The following is a 12,706-nucleotide window of genomic DNA, read 5'->3' on the forward strand; positions in this document are numbered from 1 at the left end:
GTGACAAAGAGAAACAGTGTGAACTAACAAAAGGACAACTGTAGGGGCAAACAAAGGCCAGCGCAGTATACGAACGAGTTTACTCTGTAGCCGGTGACGTGGCGATAAACCAAGTGCTTTCCTTGGAATCAGCAAGAACAGGATTAAAATGACGTCTACGTAGAAAATATTAGCTTGTGGAAGCTGCTAAGCTGCTTTGGCTGTGTTTACAAGAGTGGTTACGTGAAGCTGACATAATACTTTTGAAGCTTCTCACTTGATCAAATGTATTAGAGTCCAAGATAAAACCCAATTGTTCACTTGATGAGAAAAAAGAAATAAAACAAGACTTCATACTTGCTTGCTTGGAGTCATTGGGCTTGATGCAGCGAACATATGACGGTTCCTTGGACATGAGGATCTCCATGAGTTTCGCCAGGCTGGCCTTGAACTGGGTTGCTGCCTGGAAAGGCAGACAAAAACAAGACAGAGAACGGATGAAGACGGCAGATCCAATGCAGCTTAAAAAGATGATGAAAAAGGATGAAAGTGCAAATTGAAGCCGCATTGGTCCACACTGAGGGGGATCGATGCTGACGTTCAAAAAGGAGGAGTGGAGGCAAGTGGTGACGGAGTGAGTGAACATTGGCTGTCGTTGAGGAGAAGGACTCTTCCCTCACCAGCCAGTGACAGCACAACCAGTGTGGGTGTATGTGAAAGCCATTCCTCAGTGAGTGGGCAGCAGCGGAGAATCCCCATCACACTGCCCACTCAACACTGAGGGAACACATGTCTGTTTGTTTTGCGTTGGGAAAATATGTTGGGACGCATGAGAATGAGGCACATATTACCTACCGTGTCTGGACGTTTCTTGTCACTCAGCTCATCTCTGTTGAAACACTGGTTCAGGATCTTGTTCTCAGACATGCACATAACCTTCAAATGGAAATGGAATGTTCAAATATCGCATCAAACACAAACCAGCTAATAACAATCATGAGCTGTGTCAGTCTCACCTCTTTTAGGTTCCTGAAGAGCAAGTCATTGTTCTTGTCCAGAAAACCTGGAGACAGGATTCATTTCAAGTTGGATACATCATGCACTAACCAAGTACAATTTTTCCACTTACCCATTTCACATATTTTACTTGAAGTCTCTTTTGTGTCAAATCGTCAACTCATATAAACATACAATAGTTTTTATAAACACATTGTTTTTCACCTCATACCAAAATCTTATTTCGGTTTAATATTTATTTTTTTCACAACTGATTATTTTGTCCAAACAGTACAATTGTGTAGGTGACTATGGGAAGTTATACACTTATTTTTGAGTGTTTCAGTTGGACTTGAATGCATCACTTTAGTCCACATTTTAGGATCATCTGGGACTTTAACCTAAAAGCTAACTTTTTGTGAGCAGTGTACGTACCATTGACATTGTAGTTGACCTCTCCAGCGTAATGCAGCAGTCGGAATTCATCACGACCCATTATCTTCCGCGTCTTTCCATCAGCAAGCTTGTGACTGCAAGGAAAGCACATAATGTCCATACACTCAAACTCAACATGCCTTAACAGGTCTGCCGCAATATTCAAAAAGCAAATAGCGAACCACAATAAGATAAAGTATGTAAACATCAGTGATGCTGTGTTAGAAATAGAACTGACGTGACAAAGTGTGGATGGCCCCCCACGGTGTTCTCCAGCTTCTCTAGGAAGGTGATGTCACTGGCATCTCCAGGTCTCAGACACTCTTCATCCTGTGGCAGGATCGAAAGAAAAGTATTAAGCGATTAAAATTGTAATCAGACCCCATATCAGTGAAAGGTTTATCTATAGGTTTATAAATATAAGTATTTATGAAGTCATGTGAAATTACGCATTCAAGTAAATTCTGTAAGATGTCTGTTTCCAAATAATTGAGAATGAGCCATTCCAAATTGTATAATAATAGTGCCATGTGACGTAAAAGTAGGGCAAATTTGAATAAACCATTTTCATATCAAGTTTCTCTGACTCTGTCACGGCTGTTAGGCTTGATAAATATTGGCCATTGTCAAGTGATAGCAACACGGAAGCACTACCATGTCAAAGATAAACAGTAAAAGCTGAGATGTGGTGCAACGATTAACATTGGATGACGAAGTTGAATACTGATTAGATGCAAATATTTTGTGTTTGGCAAATTTGTTGATGTAATAACAGGGGTGTTTGTGTTTGCCATGCACAGATCTGCTTCAATAATCATTGATCAAACCAAGTGACTTGAGATTGTTAACATCAATTTTTAATCGGGCTAAAAACAAAACATAGCCTTCTGGGTAAGGTAATAAACGAGCTATGAATTTCTCACCAGAATGGATATGATGCCTTTAAACTTTTCCTCCACCAGGTCACAGATGATCTTGTTGTTGAAGTACTGCACCGGTTCCCACTAGAAACAAAAAACATTGTTGAGCAAGATTTGAAAAAAAAAATTAATTTAAGAGGCCTGTCTGACAAAATGTGACTTAAATGTGCCAGACAATAATTTGTCAGGTCATTAACCTACATTTGCCTCATATGGTCTCAGGAGAAAAAGCCATAGAAATGATATTAATGATCAAAATACACTCAACTCAAATAACACAATGTATTAAATTGGGTGTTTGATCTCCAGCCAATGTGACCATGTAAAAGTATCCTTGAGCAAGAACTTCCTTCCAGTTGCTCCTGATGCCAAGTAGCTGAATGACAATTCAGTGTGAAGTACTTTGAGGGCCTTAACAGGTAGAAATGTGACAGCACATTAAGCCTATTAAGGGTGAATCCATGTTGTTTCCATCAACTAAACCCAAAAACCAGCTTTGTTCATAAAATGCACACCAAAAAGCATACATGAAGTCAACACAAATGAAAGCAAACATTTTAAAAGTGTCCTTTTGGTTTTATCTACCCCATTTAATAGCTGTAAAAACACCCAAGATGAGCCCATGTTTCCTTGTGGTGTTTCCTCTAAAAATATTTTCCCTTTTTTATTTTTTTGCTTTTATGAATGCGTGTGTGTAAAAGCGGACTGACCGTGATGCCTTCGGCTTCATACTCCTCCTGCTCCGACTTGAGCGTAAGCTCAATGAAGAGCTGCTGCAACTTTTCATTACAGTAGTTGATGCAGAACTGCTCAAAGCTGAAACATAACAGCATCATCAACTCAAGTCGGGAAAATGTGAACGTTTTTATTACTCTAAACATGATATTCTGATTAATATTGTGCCTGCGGAAAATATATATAAAATGTTGGATTTGAGTTCTCCTTTAAAACTTGCAATGGTAAATCATGCTGTTACCACATCATGAGGACTTAATCCTTCAATCTGCTCAACAGCACCACACAGACAAGCCACGAGAAAGCTGAAGCTCATCACTGCTTGCTACACTTAACCATAAATCAGTTGACCTACAGTACATATTAATATTATCATTAATTGAGTCCAGGTAATTCGTTATTTACCTGTTATGCTGGAAGACTTCAAAACCATAAATGTCCAGCAGCCCAATGACAGAGTAGTGCTTATAAGAGTCATCCTGCAAAACACAACAGTTCTCTTTAACATTAACAGTTGCTCATAATGCCTTTCATAATGCCTCTGTTGAGTGAGAAAGTTAGCTTTGTATCAGTTTTCTAAATTACAAAAACTTGCCTTTTAAATAGGGGTGTGTAGACTTTTCATATCCACTACAATTATATACATAAATATTTGGTTCATGTAAGTATAAATAGAGTATATTAGCACGTATGTTTCTGATTCACATTGCAATATAATCCAGTACAGTTTTTTGTGTTGACTTGAAAATAATGTCCACAAGGTGGAGCTATAGTATACAAAAAAAAAAAAGAGGCAAGATACACTGCTCAGTCATGCTTGAATAGTCAGGGTGCAATTTAAATGTGCGTGCGAGCATGTACGCACCGTGTATGCCAGTGAAGTGTTGATTTTGTTGACAAGCCAGGTGAAAGTGCGCCCATACACTGCTTTTGACAAAGCATCCCGAGCTGAGGAAGCTTGTTCCAGGTTCAGAGGGCTGATCAGCTGTTAGGGGGGGGGAAAGACATTAGATCCACTGATAGTGTACATGTTTTAAATACAAAAGATAATCACACACCTGCGCTACAATGAGTGTGCATCTAATCCTACCTCCTCTCCCTTGGCACTAATCTTTTTGTGTGTAAGTGCCTCCGTCAGCACGCCCCCGTTCACTCCTAACAACTGGAGAGACATAACATCATTAGCAGGCACAACAGCCAGATAGTCACCTACTGTACACAAGAGATAAATCGTAAGACAAATGTGGCATCATATCTGTAAGACAGTATTTAGTGAATCTGTGTGATTTGGAAAAAATTAGGGGATGAATGAAGTTGTGCGCCAACTTATCCATTATAAGATTAATCATCAATGATTTTAATGATGGAGCAGCTAAACTGTTATTCACTAAACAATATCCAAAAACAACCAACAGGTGGTTAATAAACAGTAATTGAGCAAAAAAGTAGTGATGGGAAAATGAAGCTTCATGAACCAGTTGTTGTATTCGTTGGCTCCTCTAGATGACAATGTTGGTTTAAAGTGAGGGTTTTAAGAAATGGCAAGTCGGTGGGCTTTCAGCTCTTCTGTGAACAGAGCGTGCCATCTAGAGGTCTAAGTAAACACAACAACGAGTTCATGAATCATCTTGAAGCTTCATTTGCCCATCATTACAAAAAGGTGTTATAGGTACTTTCAAGTGAAACATATAAACTGAATAGGCATTGTAAGCCTGTTTCATTATAAAATGGTGTAAATGCATCAATCTTTATTTAATTCATCTCTTGGTGAGATTATTTAAAGTAAACAGATCTTGATCACTTTTTTGTGAGTGCCAATAAATTTGCTTTCCGCAACATCTTACCCTTGCCAAGTACTTGATCTGTGTGTCAGAAGTGATGCAGGCAATGCCGTCCTCACCACCATACTGAACATTCCCCAAGTGAAGCACGCTTGCAATTATGTTCAACAACTCCTACACAGAAAAATACATTGTGTGAGAAGACTGTGGAGGGGGTACAATAAGAGGAGTGAGCGGCTGGCAATCAAAGAACATTGGAAAGGAAATTGTGGCAGAAGCAGGATATAAACGGGAAGGCAATATCCTAAAAGTGATAAGATGAAGTGTATCATTATGAGCAATTGGGAAGACAAAAAAGCTTGTGCCAGGCAACTTCAGGATTATACAGACAATTTAATCATTTGAAACATGTGGATTGGATTTTTACTATTGCCAAAATAGGGGGAGCGCAATTCCCACAAGACTGAGAAGCTACGTAAATAGATTTACGTCCCCACAGGGGAAGACATACTTTATCGTCTTTCTCTCCCTCCTCTTAAATGTTTTTGTTTTTTAGTAGTGACTGTCAGATCTGGAAGCAAGCCCAGAACCATGAACCTGTCAGAACACGCTGAGCCTAATTTCTCACGTCTTAAAAAAACCTCAAAAACTCAAAAACACACCTCACAATAGTTGGAAAACGACAACACCTTGGATTATATAGTGCATTGACTATACATATAAATGGTCAAACTTCCCCCATAAATTATAATCTCTGCACCTTCTTCAATTGCTAACACTTTAGAGATGTTGCACCGCCCGGTGGTGATAAAACAAATGTCAATTACGTCAATTAATGCTTCACTTTTGGTGCGCAATGTCCTTACCTCAACCTCGTGTTCTTTAAATCCAATCACAGTCAACGCCTTCCTCACCACTTTCCAATCACTGCGGTCATTGATGGAGCTCACTTTGGGACAGTTCCCCTAATGATCACACACACACATACAAATATGGAAAAACCTCAAAAGCTATCAAATTCGTGTCTAATCCATCATCCAGTTATTTATTTTTGGTAAACCTTGTAAAGTCAAAAATGTCCACAAACATCCGCAAATCAGTTGGGGTGGAAATGTGTGACCAAGTAAACACTAATGTGCACAAAAACACATGTGGGGTGTTTTTCATGTAATGTTTGTGCATGTGTGTGCAGAGGTACGGGTTCCATTAGTGCCTGAAGGCACATTGGCCCCTGGAGAAAAAAGGCTGACAGAAAGACCATTAAGCCAAACTCCCTTTGGGATTTCCTCTGTCACAAACAAATTCACACACAATCCTACACACACTTACCAAATGTTCTTTAGAGCTTAAGTTGTGGTCATAGAATAACATGACAAATTTTTTTGCAAGGTATTTGCCATTAAAAACCAACATTCCAAATATAACTGCAATAAAATTAATTGTACAAAAAAGGAAGTGAGTCAGATGAAAATATTTTTCTGTCAAATCACCTCCCAAGTTTGCACAGCAACTCATTTGTGACATTTCTTAACAACTGGTGTGCCATTTTTTGAGACATTACACTTAGTACAGAAGTATTTCGACAATATATTTAAATGCAATTGAAATAAAGATGTGACCTAGGTGAGGATTTTCACATTCAGGAGGTTTCACAAAAAGACAAATGTAGCATCCTTACTTTGACCAGATACTGGTACTGCTGAGGATTCCTCTCTAAGCCGAGATGTCTAAGCATGTCTTCCTCGCCTCCCTCAATCAGCTGATAGAAAATGTGAAAGTTCCTCTCGCCGTGGTTCTGGTGAACCACACGTGACTTCTCCAGCAGGTAATTAATGATGTGACCTCCCACCGGGGCGCCCTGCCGACGAGACAAAGGCCAGGGAGACACGGGAGAGCAAAGTGAGGGGGTATGGGAGGAGAGAGTAAAGCTGGGGTACTAAAATGTGATTGTAACATGCAGGTCAGGGTGAATATTGCGGGGCCATGAACGCGGATGCAGGAGTGGAGGAGTAAAGTGATGACATCATAAACCATGGCTACTCGATGCTTACAACTAGCAGATGGAAAACAAACCATCCTGCTCACCTTGAAGTCGAACTGGATATCCATGTACTTGCCAAAGCGACTGGAATTGTCGTTTCGCAACGTTTTGGCATTACCAAAGGCCTGAGGGAAGGACAGAGAGAGGAGAAGCGGACATTGAGTAAGGCAAGAGGATTGCTGGATTTAAAACATAGTGTGCAATTAAGAAGGAAATTCTAACTACAAGGTCGGTCCTTGCAGTGTTTGGGACTTATAAATTAAAATAAAGGCACACAAGAATTATCTCACAATCACATCACTCACGTTCAAAAAAAGGTCAAAACGATTTGTCAACACCACACAAGCTCATTTTAAAGTCACTTTTTCAGGTAGCTCTTGAGCAACGCTTTGCAAAGCTCACTGGCATCTTAGCATCCCACCTCGAGCACTGGGTTGGACTGCAGGAGGCGATCTTTGATGGTCTGCACCTGCTCGCTGGCTGGACAGGTCACAGCGTAGTATTGCAGGATCTTTTTCGATGCTTCGGTCTTACCAGCGCCACTCTCGCCAGAAATTAGGATGCACTGGTCTTTCCTCTCGGTCCTCATAGAACGGTACGAGTTGTCGGCCACTGCATATCTAGACAAGTGAAGAGAAAGATGAGATGTGACAAATTAGCAGTGTCCATCAAAAAAATGACTAACTACTCAACAAGAGGGATTTTGACATCTGCTTGAACATTTTTATTTGGCATTTTACTTGTTGGTATAGTATACACAAACTGATGGGAACAAAATTAGGCAGATAAAAAGGTTTGGTGCATTATTGATTGTTCATAATTCTGACAATTTTGCACAACTCAGGCCTTGAATTAAATAGTTGCATTAATAGAGTTTACCAAGGTATTGTTAGCACAAAAGCTAACAACAAATCCTTATCTCGGGATCACCTCAGCTGAATTGTACCAAATATGTTCATGTTGGGGAAAGTTGAAAAGAATATGGTGGACTGTGTTTCAGTCTGATGTTTTTAACTTGTGAAAAAGCATTCCAAAAGAACTCAATTGTTTCAAAGGATAATTACCAGTATGTAAAAATATGTGGAGAAATAATTTTTTTTGTGGACAAAATTAATATAGTAGACACTTTGGCTGGGCTCTAAAAAAATAAAAAGTAGTAACTGAATAATTGACCAAATGATTCATCCCTTATCTAGAAGACACACCCAAAATATTTATACTGCTCTGGTCTTCCTGGTGATATTTGCAAGTAAACTTAATTTGACCTTATCTAAATTTTTGATGTTCAACTGTTGAATGTTTCAGTACCTTTTGCACAATTTACTTCACTTTAACAAGGAAGCGAAGAGCAAAATTTACAACAGGTCTGAATGGTGGAATGTTGGTCCAGTTAGCAATGACTTGCTCCTATCTGCTTTGATATGTTTTTTCAGCCTGTGTGGACATGAATTGAGAGATGATATAAACCAGCTCGGATTGGGTGTGCAAAATTGTGAAAAGCTGTGGACTGAGGGGCAGGTTCAGTTCAGAGGAATTCCCTGTCAAGTTGTAGTAGTATCATTTGCTTACATTTCTTTCCACAGCTCCCTGACCCCTGTATCGCTGGTTCTCCATCTTAATTTTTTTTTTCCCCTTTCCACTCAGGTGGAGCAAACACTTGGACTCAAGTGCTAAAGTAAAAACCACCACATCAGAGACTAAGGGGGGAATATCTGGTTGATGTCACCTCAGTCTGTCCATTAAGAAAATGTTTGTTTAGTAGCTGACCTAATGGTCTCGGGAGGTTTTAGTGTGAGTTCCCTCAGCATTCCTGTGGCAACTTTTCAAATAAACACTCCGCTTTGTGGCATGGCATCTTCTCAAGTCTAAGCAGAAATTGAGAGAGCTACAGTGAGCTAATGTGTCAATATTCACAGTCTGACCACATTTAGAAGGTCGGTTCAAAATATTATGCTAGTGTGGAGAAAAAAAAAATCTTCATACTAATTTGCCAGACTTCAGAAAGTAGTGGAAACGCCAGGTCATATTAAACACACGGTCTGGTGGAAACGACTCAAAGTTAAAACTGCCAGCAATGGCTCGTGTGTAAGGACTTGGCTTTTAGAAGGGTTTGAGCGCTGCTGCAGACAGAAATAAAGAATGAAAAAATGGCAACACAGAGATGATAAGTCTCCTTGCTGACTACTGACATCGTGCCTTTGAGCAAAGCACTGTTCGCCGCAGTATACAGAAGCGTGAGCTGCCCTTGAGTGTAATTCATTAAAAATATTCAATTAATTAATTAATTTTGAGTGGATCGTAATAGAAAAAAAATCTTACATGTGTGGTGAGACCTCATAGAAGTTAACCCCACGGTATCGCTCCATGTGGTTCTTAGTGTAGATCTCCAGGTCTCTATATGGGTTAACCGACACCAGCACTGAACCAATGTAAGTCTGAAAGACAAGATATACAGTCACAGTTGAAATACGCATTTCATGTACAGTTTAAATTAACATCAGGACAAGAGAATCTCAGATCATCTAATCCTTATTTCATCACTTACATAGATGAGGTTCTCTTTGAAGCGTTTCCGAAGGTTCTCTATGAAAGCAGCTTCGCTCATGTAGTTCTCCAGCAGGACAAAGTCCTGCACACCCACTCGATCTCTTGCTGTGAGGGCCGACTCCATCATAGCCCGCACCCCGTCAGTACCCACCACCTAGAGGAGGACAGAGAGCGATTAAGCAGGGTGACGGAATGAATCGAATAACCAAAGCTGTGTCGCACATCATCACTTTTATAGTATGTCTGTTTCATGAGTTGAGATGAAGGACACACTGAATGTCGAGCAAACTATTCAAGTTATGAAAAAGAAATGAAAAAGGTCAAAATCTTGAACACTTTCTTTCAAAAAGTCCAACTTATTCTAAAACCCACAAGTAGCCACAATTAGCATCAATATACTAAATTCCAACCAACAAAAGATTAATATAGATTTTTTTTACCATTGATACAACACAGAAGTAACATAAACACTTTAAGATGTGATAACATGACATTACAGTATATCCAATATTTATGGATTTAATTTCAATGTATAAAGGGTCAAATCTAAAATAACACCGTTGCGTGAGGTCAAATTCACTCAAATTTGTTTTTTCAATTTGTTGGTCCTCTGATGTTTTGCTGAGCAGCCTTTAAAGTTAGTTGTTGCCAACTCAGTTCCAATAAATTCAACCATTTATAGTTAAAAATGAAAAACAATAGAAATCAAGCTGCAAAAATCAAGTTAGAATGAAACACTCACACGTTTAAGGTCGTCAACACGTCTATCCAAGAAGCCATATTTTGAAATGGAAGCTTGTGTTTTGCTCATAATTTTACAAAAGTTGTCCACATCCATGTTTAGTGTGTAGCCAACAGAAGCAAAGTGAACTTGTCAACGCACATTCACACATACGACGTCCTGTACAGCAGGTGTTGTTGCGCTAAGTGGAACAGTCATTGTTATCCCTATGGAGAGCCCACAGACTAGATCAAGAGGGAGGGAAAGCTGGAGGGAGGCGAGATCTTATTAATTAGAAGTGCCTGCAGTTCTAATTAATAAGGTCTCTCCTCCGTTTACAATAAGAAAAATAAAATTGAGAATAACAAGGAACAACACTGAGGTTCGGCAAGCATGTTGCTTCTCTAAATGATTAAAATGAAAGACAATTTCACTGTAGACATTCATCTGAACTTCTGAACAAAGCATTTGCCTTTTTATTTTATTTCATTGAGAAAGTTTTTTTTTTCTTTTTCCATTAACTACAATGACCCTGTTCAGAAGCCAATAAATCAAATTGTTATCTTTTTCCAGATAAGGAAAATGTATTCTGCAAGATTACATTTGATCCTGCGTTTCAAAAGAGAAGGTTGGTGCCCCATGGCGTGGTGGGAGCCATGGGACATCAGTTCTGCATAGAATCGACCAGCTCATCTGGCCTGGCCTGTTATGTTTACGAGCTTCAATAAAGCACACTTGCACTTCTTCAAAAGTTCTAAATGTGCCAGTTTGAGCATTGCATCGAGAATTCATGACATTTCTATTTAAACGTACACTAGATTTGGCATCAAAGGATTTTCACATTTTATAAGCTCTCACAACATGTCAGCATAAGAAACAACATTGATAGAATGTGTAGTAAATATTGTATACCTTATAGTAAACAATTCCTACTCATCAGAGAATCAGTGTGGCATGAATGGAAGTAATGTTACAGGCTTAGTTCATATGTGTAAGAACTGCTTGTTTGTCTCTCCTTGGGATCCCTTGTGCTTCATCGACCTATTGTTTTTTCACACAACACATCTCTTTCTGCAGCTGTGTGTGTTTGTGTGTGTGTGTGCGTGCGTGCGTGTGTGTGTGCCCCTCCTAACAATATGGCATGCAGTGTGAACTAAAGCACTGGCATAAGTAGTAATGTGATTTACAGTACTTGTAACTAGGGATGTTTGATACCACTTTTTTCAGAACGATACCAGTACGAGCACTCATATCTTCCGTGGCCACCGATACCAAGTAGTATTAAATTGCATGAAAATAAATGGCAATTTTATATTTCTTTTAGTTCCTACATTAGTAGGAAATACCATTACTTCATAGTTTCCAATGCCCCTTTCAGAGTTTGTCTTTCCTGACCAAAATGCATCATGCCATACCTCCACCCATTTGTACAAAACACACAAACACAAAATCTCAGGAACACACCAAGTATGTAACTTCCTGGTTCCTACATGTCGTCATACTTTCCGAATCCCGTGTAGTAAACAAAGTAGCTGGAGACAAGTTAGAAGACCCAGTAAGTTCTCAGTTTAGTACTCCGCATCTATAAAAGACTTAGCAAATGAACTGTATATTAAATTGCATGGTCAGCTTCTCGGATTCTAGTGCATGCTCCCCTCCCTGCTGGCTAAGCATTGAAAAATTCCATTCTTTTAGTCATCTCCCATCAAAATCACCTTCTTCCTCTCGTCAAGCTTTTCTCAATGTTTTACACTCTCCAAGTAAAAGCGCCTTGAGGAGGAATCATTCAATCCTCAGTAAAAGTTGTTTTTTTGTTTTTGTTTTTTTGTTATCTGTAAAGCGTCTTTGGGTTATTGAAAAGCGCTATATAAATTGAATGAATTATTATTATTATTATTATTACCAATGCAGATGGTTTTGATGGGACCACAAATGAACCACAAACTTCACCAGGCAAGGAAATGATAATGAATTATCAGACAGGTCTTCATAGGCAGGTCCTTATCACTCAGAAACTGGCCGTTGACATAACAGAAAATCCACGCGGGTAACGGTAGATTTGGACTACTAGCATGGACTTCAAACATTCTCTAATTTCACGTGCTCTGTTTCACAAACCCAGGTCTACAGTATACTTATTGACAGTGTAACCAAGATTACCATGGCAACAACCTAGAATGAGCTGAGTTTATTTTCAATACAGTCAGAAGGACTGTGAGAGTTTGGTCTAAAGACACTGAGAGGCGATACAGACATGTTTGCATATCAATGACTGGGTTGGTTTTTAAAAGTGGTGCATTGAAAAAGAATATTATTCATCGTGCTTTATGTTTGATTGTTATGTACAATGCTTTTTTTCGACTAGTGTTAATTTTTATTTGAAGTATTCCAAAAAATCAAGTTGAATTGAGGTGAGTTGAGCAGACTGTGGAAAGCAGTCATACAAGTGGTACAAGCAGGTTACTCAAGAGAACACTGCTAGCCTGAGGATCAATGTGTGGGCCAACTCGTGACAACATACCAAGCACACAATATTCTCCAACCTACAGCG

At 39.2% G+C, this 12,706-nt stretch overlaps 1 protein-coding gene across 5 annotated transcripts in view; it reads right to left on the reverse strand.

Moving 5' to 3' along the window:
• The window catches only part of LOC119132120 (unconventional myosin-Ic-like), a 40,232-nt gene that overhangs the window by 7,505 nt on the left and 20,021 nt on the right, over positions 1 to 12,706 (reverse strand). For all 5 annotated transcript variants that reach the window (XM_037267081.1, XM_037267082.1, XM_037267085.1 and 2 more), the window contains 17 exons: positions 9,433 to 9,588; positions 9,207 to 9,322; positions 7,309 to 7,507; positions 6,932 to 7,012; positions 6,525 to 6,704; positions 5,713 to 5,811; positions 4,910 to 5,020; positions 4,156 to 4,227; positions 3,931 to 4,050; positions 3,471 to 3,544; positions 3,041 to 3,146; positions 2,334 to 2,414; positions 1,649 to 1,740; positions 1,411 to 1,505; positions 996 to 1,042; positions 835 to 915; positions 337 to 442 (listed from right to left, as the gene is read on the reverse strand). In XM_037267081.1, the coding sequence (XP_037122976.1) occupies positions 337 to 442; positions 835 to 915; positions 996 to 1,042; positions 1,411 to 1,505; positions 1,649 to 1,740; positions 2,334 to 2,414; positions 3,041 to 3,146; positions 3,471 to 3,544; positions 3,931 to 4,050; positions 4,156 to 4,227; positions 4,910 to 5,020; positions 5,713 to 5,811; positions 6,525 to 6,704; positions 6,932 to 7,012; positions 7,309 to 7,507; positions 9,207 to 9,322; positions 9,433 to 9,588 (1,816 nt within the window). The remainder of the gene's footprint in view (positions 1 to 336; positions 443 to 834; positions 916 to 995; positions 1,043 to 1,410; positions 1,506 to 1,648; positions 1,741 to 2,333; positions 2,415 to 3,040; positions 3,147 to 3,470; positions 3,545 to 3,930; positions 4,051 to 4,155; positions 4,228 to 4,909; positions 5,021 to 5,712; positions 5,812 to 6,524; positions 6,705 to 6,931; positions 7,013 to 7,308; positions 7,508 to 9,206; positions 9,323 to 9,432; positions 9,589 to 12,706) is intronic.

This window comes from Syngnathus acus, chromosome 13 (assembly GCF_901709675.1).
Source record: "Syngnathus acus chromosome 13, fSynAcu1.2, whole genome shotgun sequence".
Taxonomy (NCBI): Eukaryota; Metazoa; Chordata; class Actinopteri; order Syngnathiformes; family Syngnathidae; genus Syngnathus; species Syngnathus acus.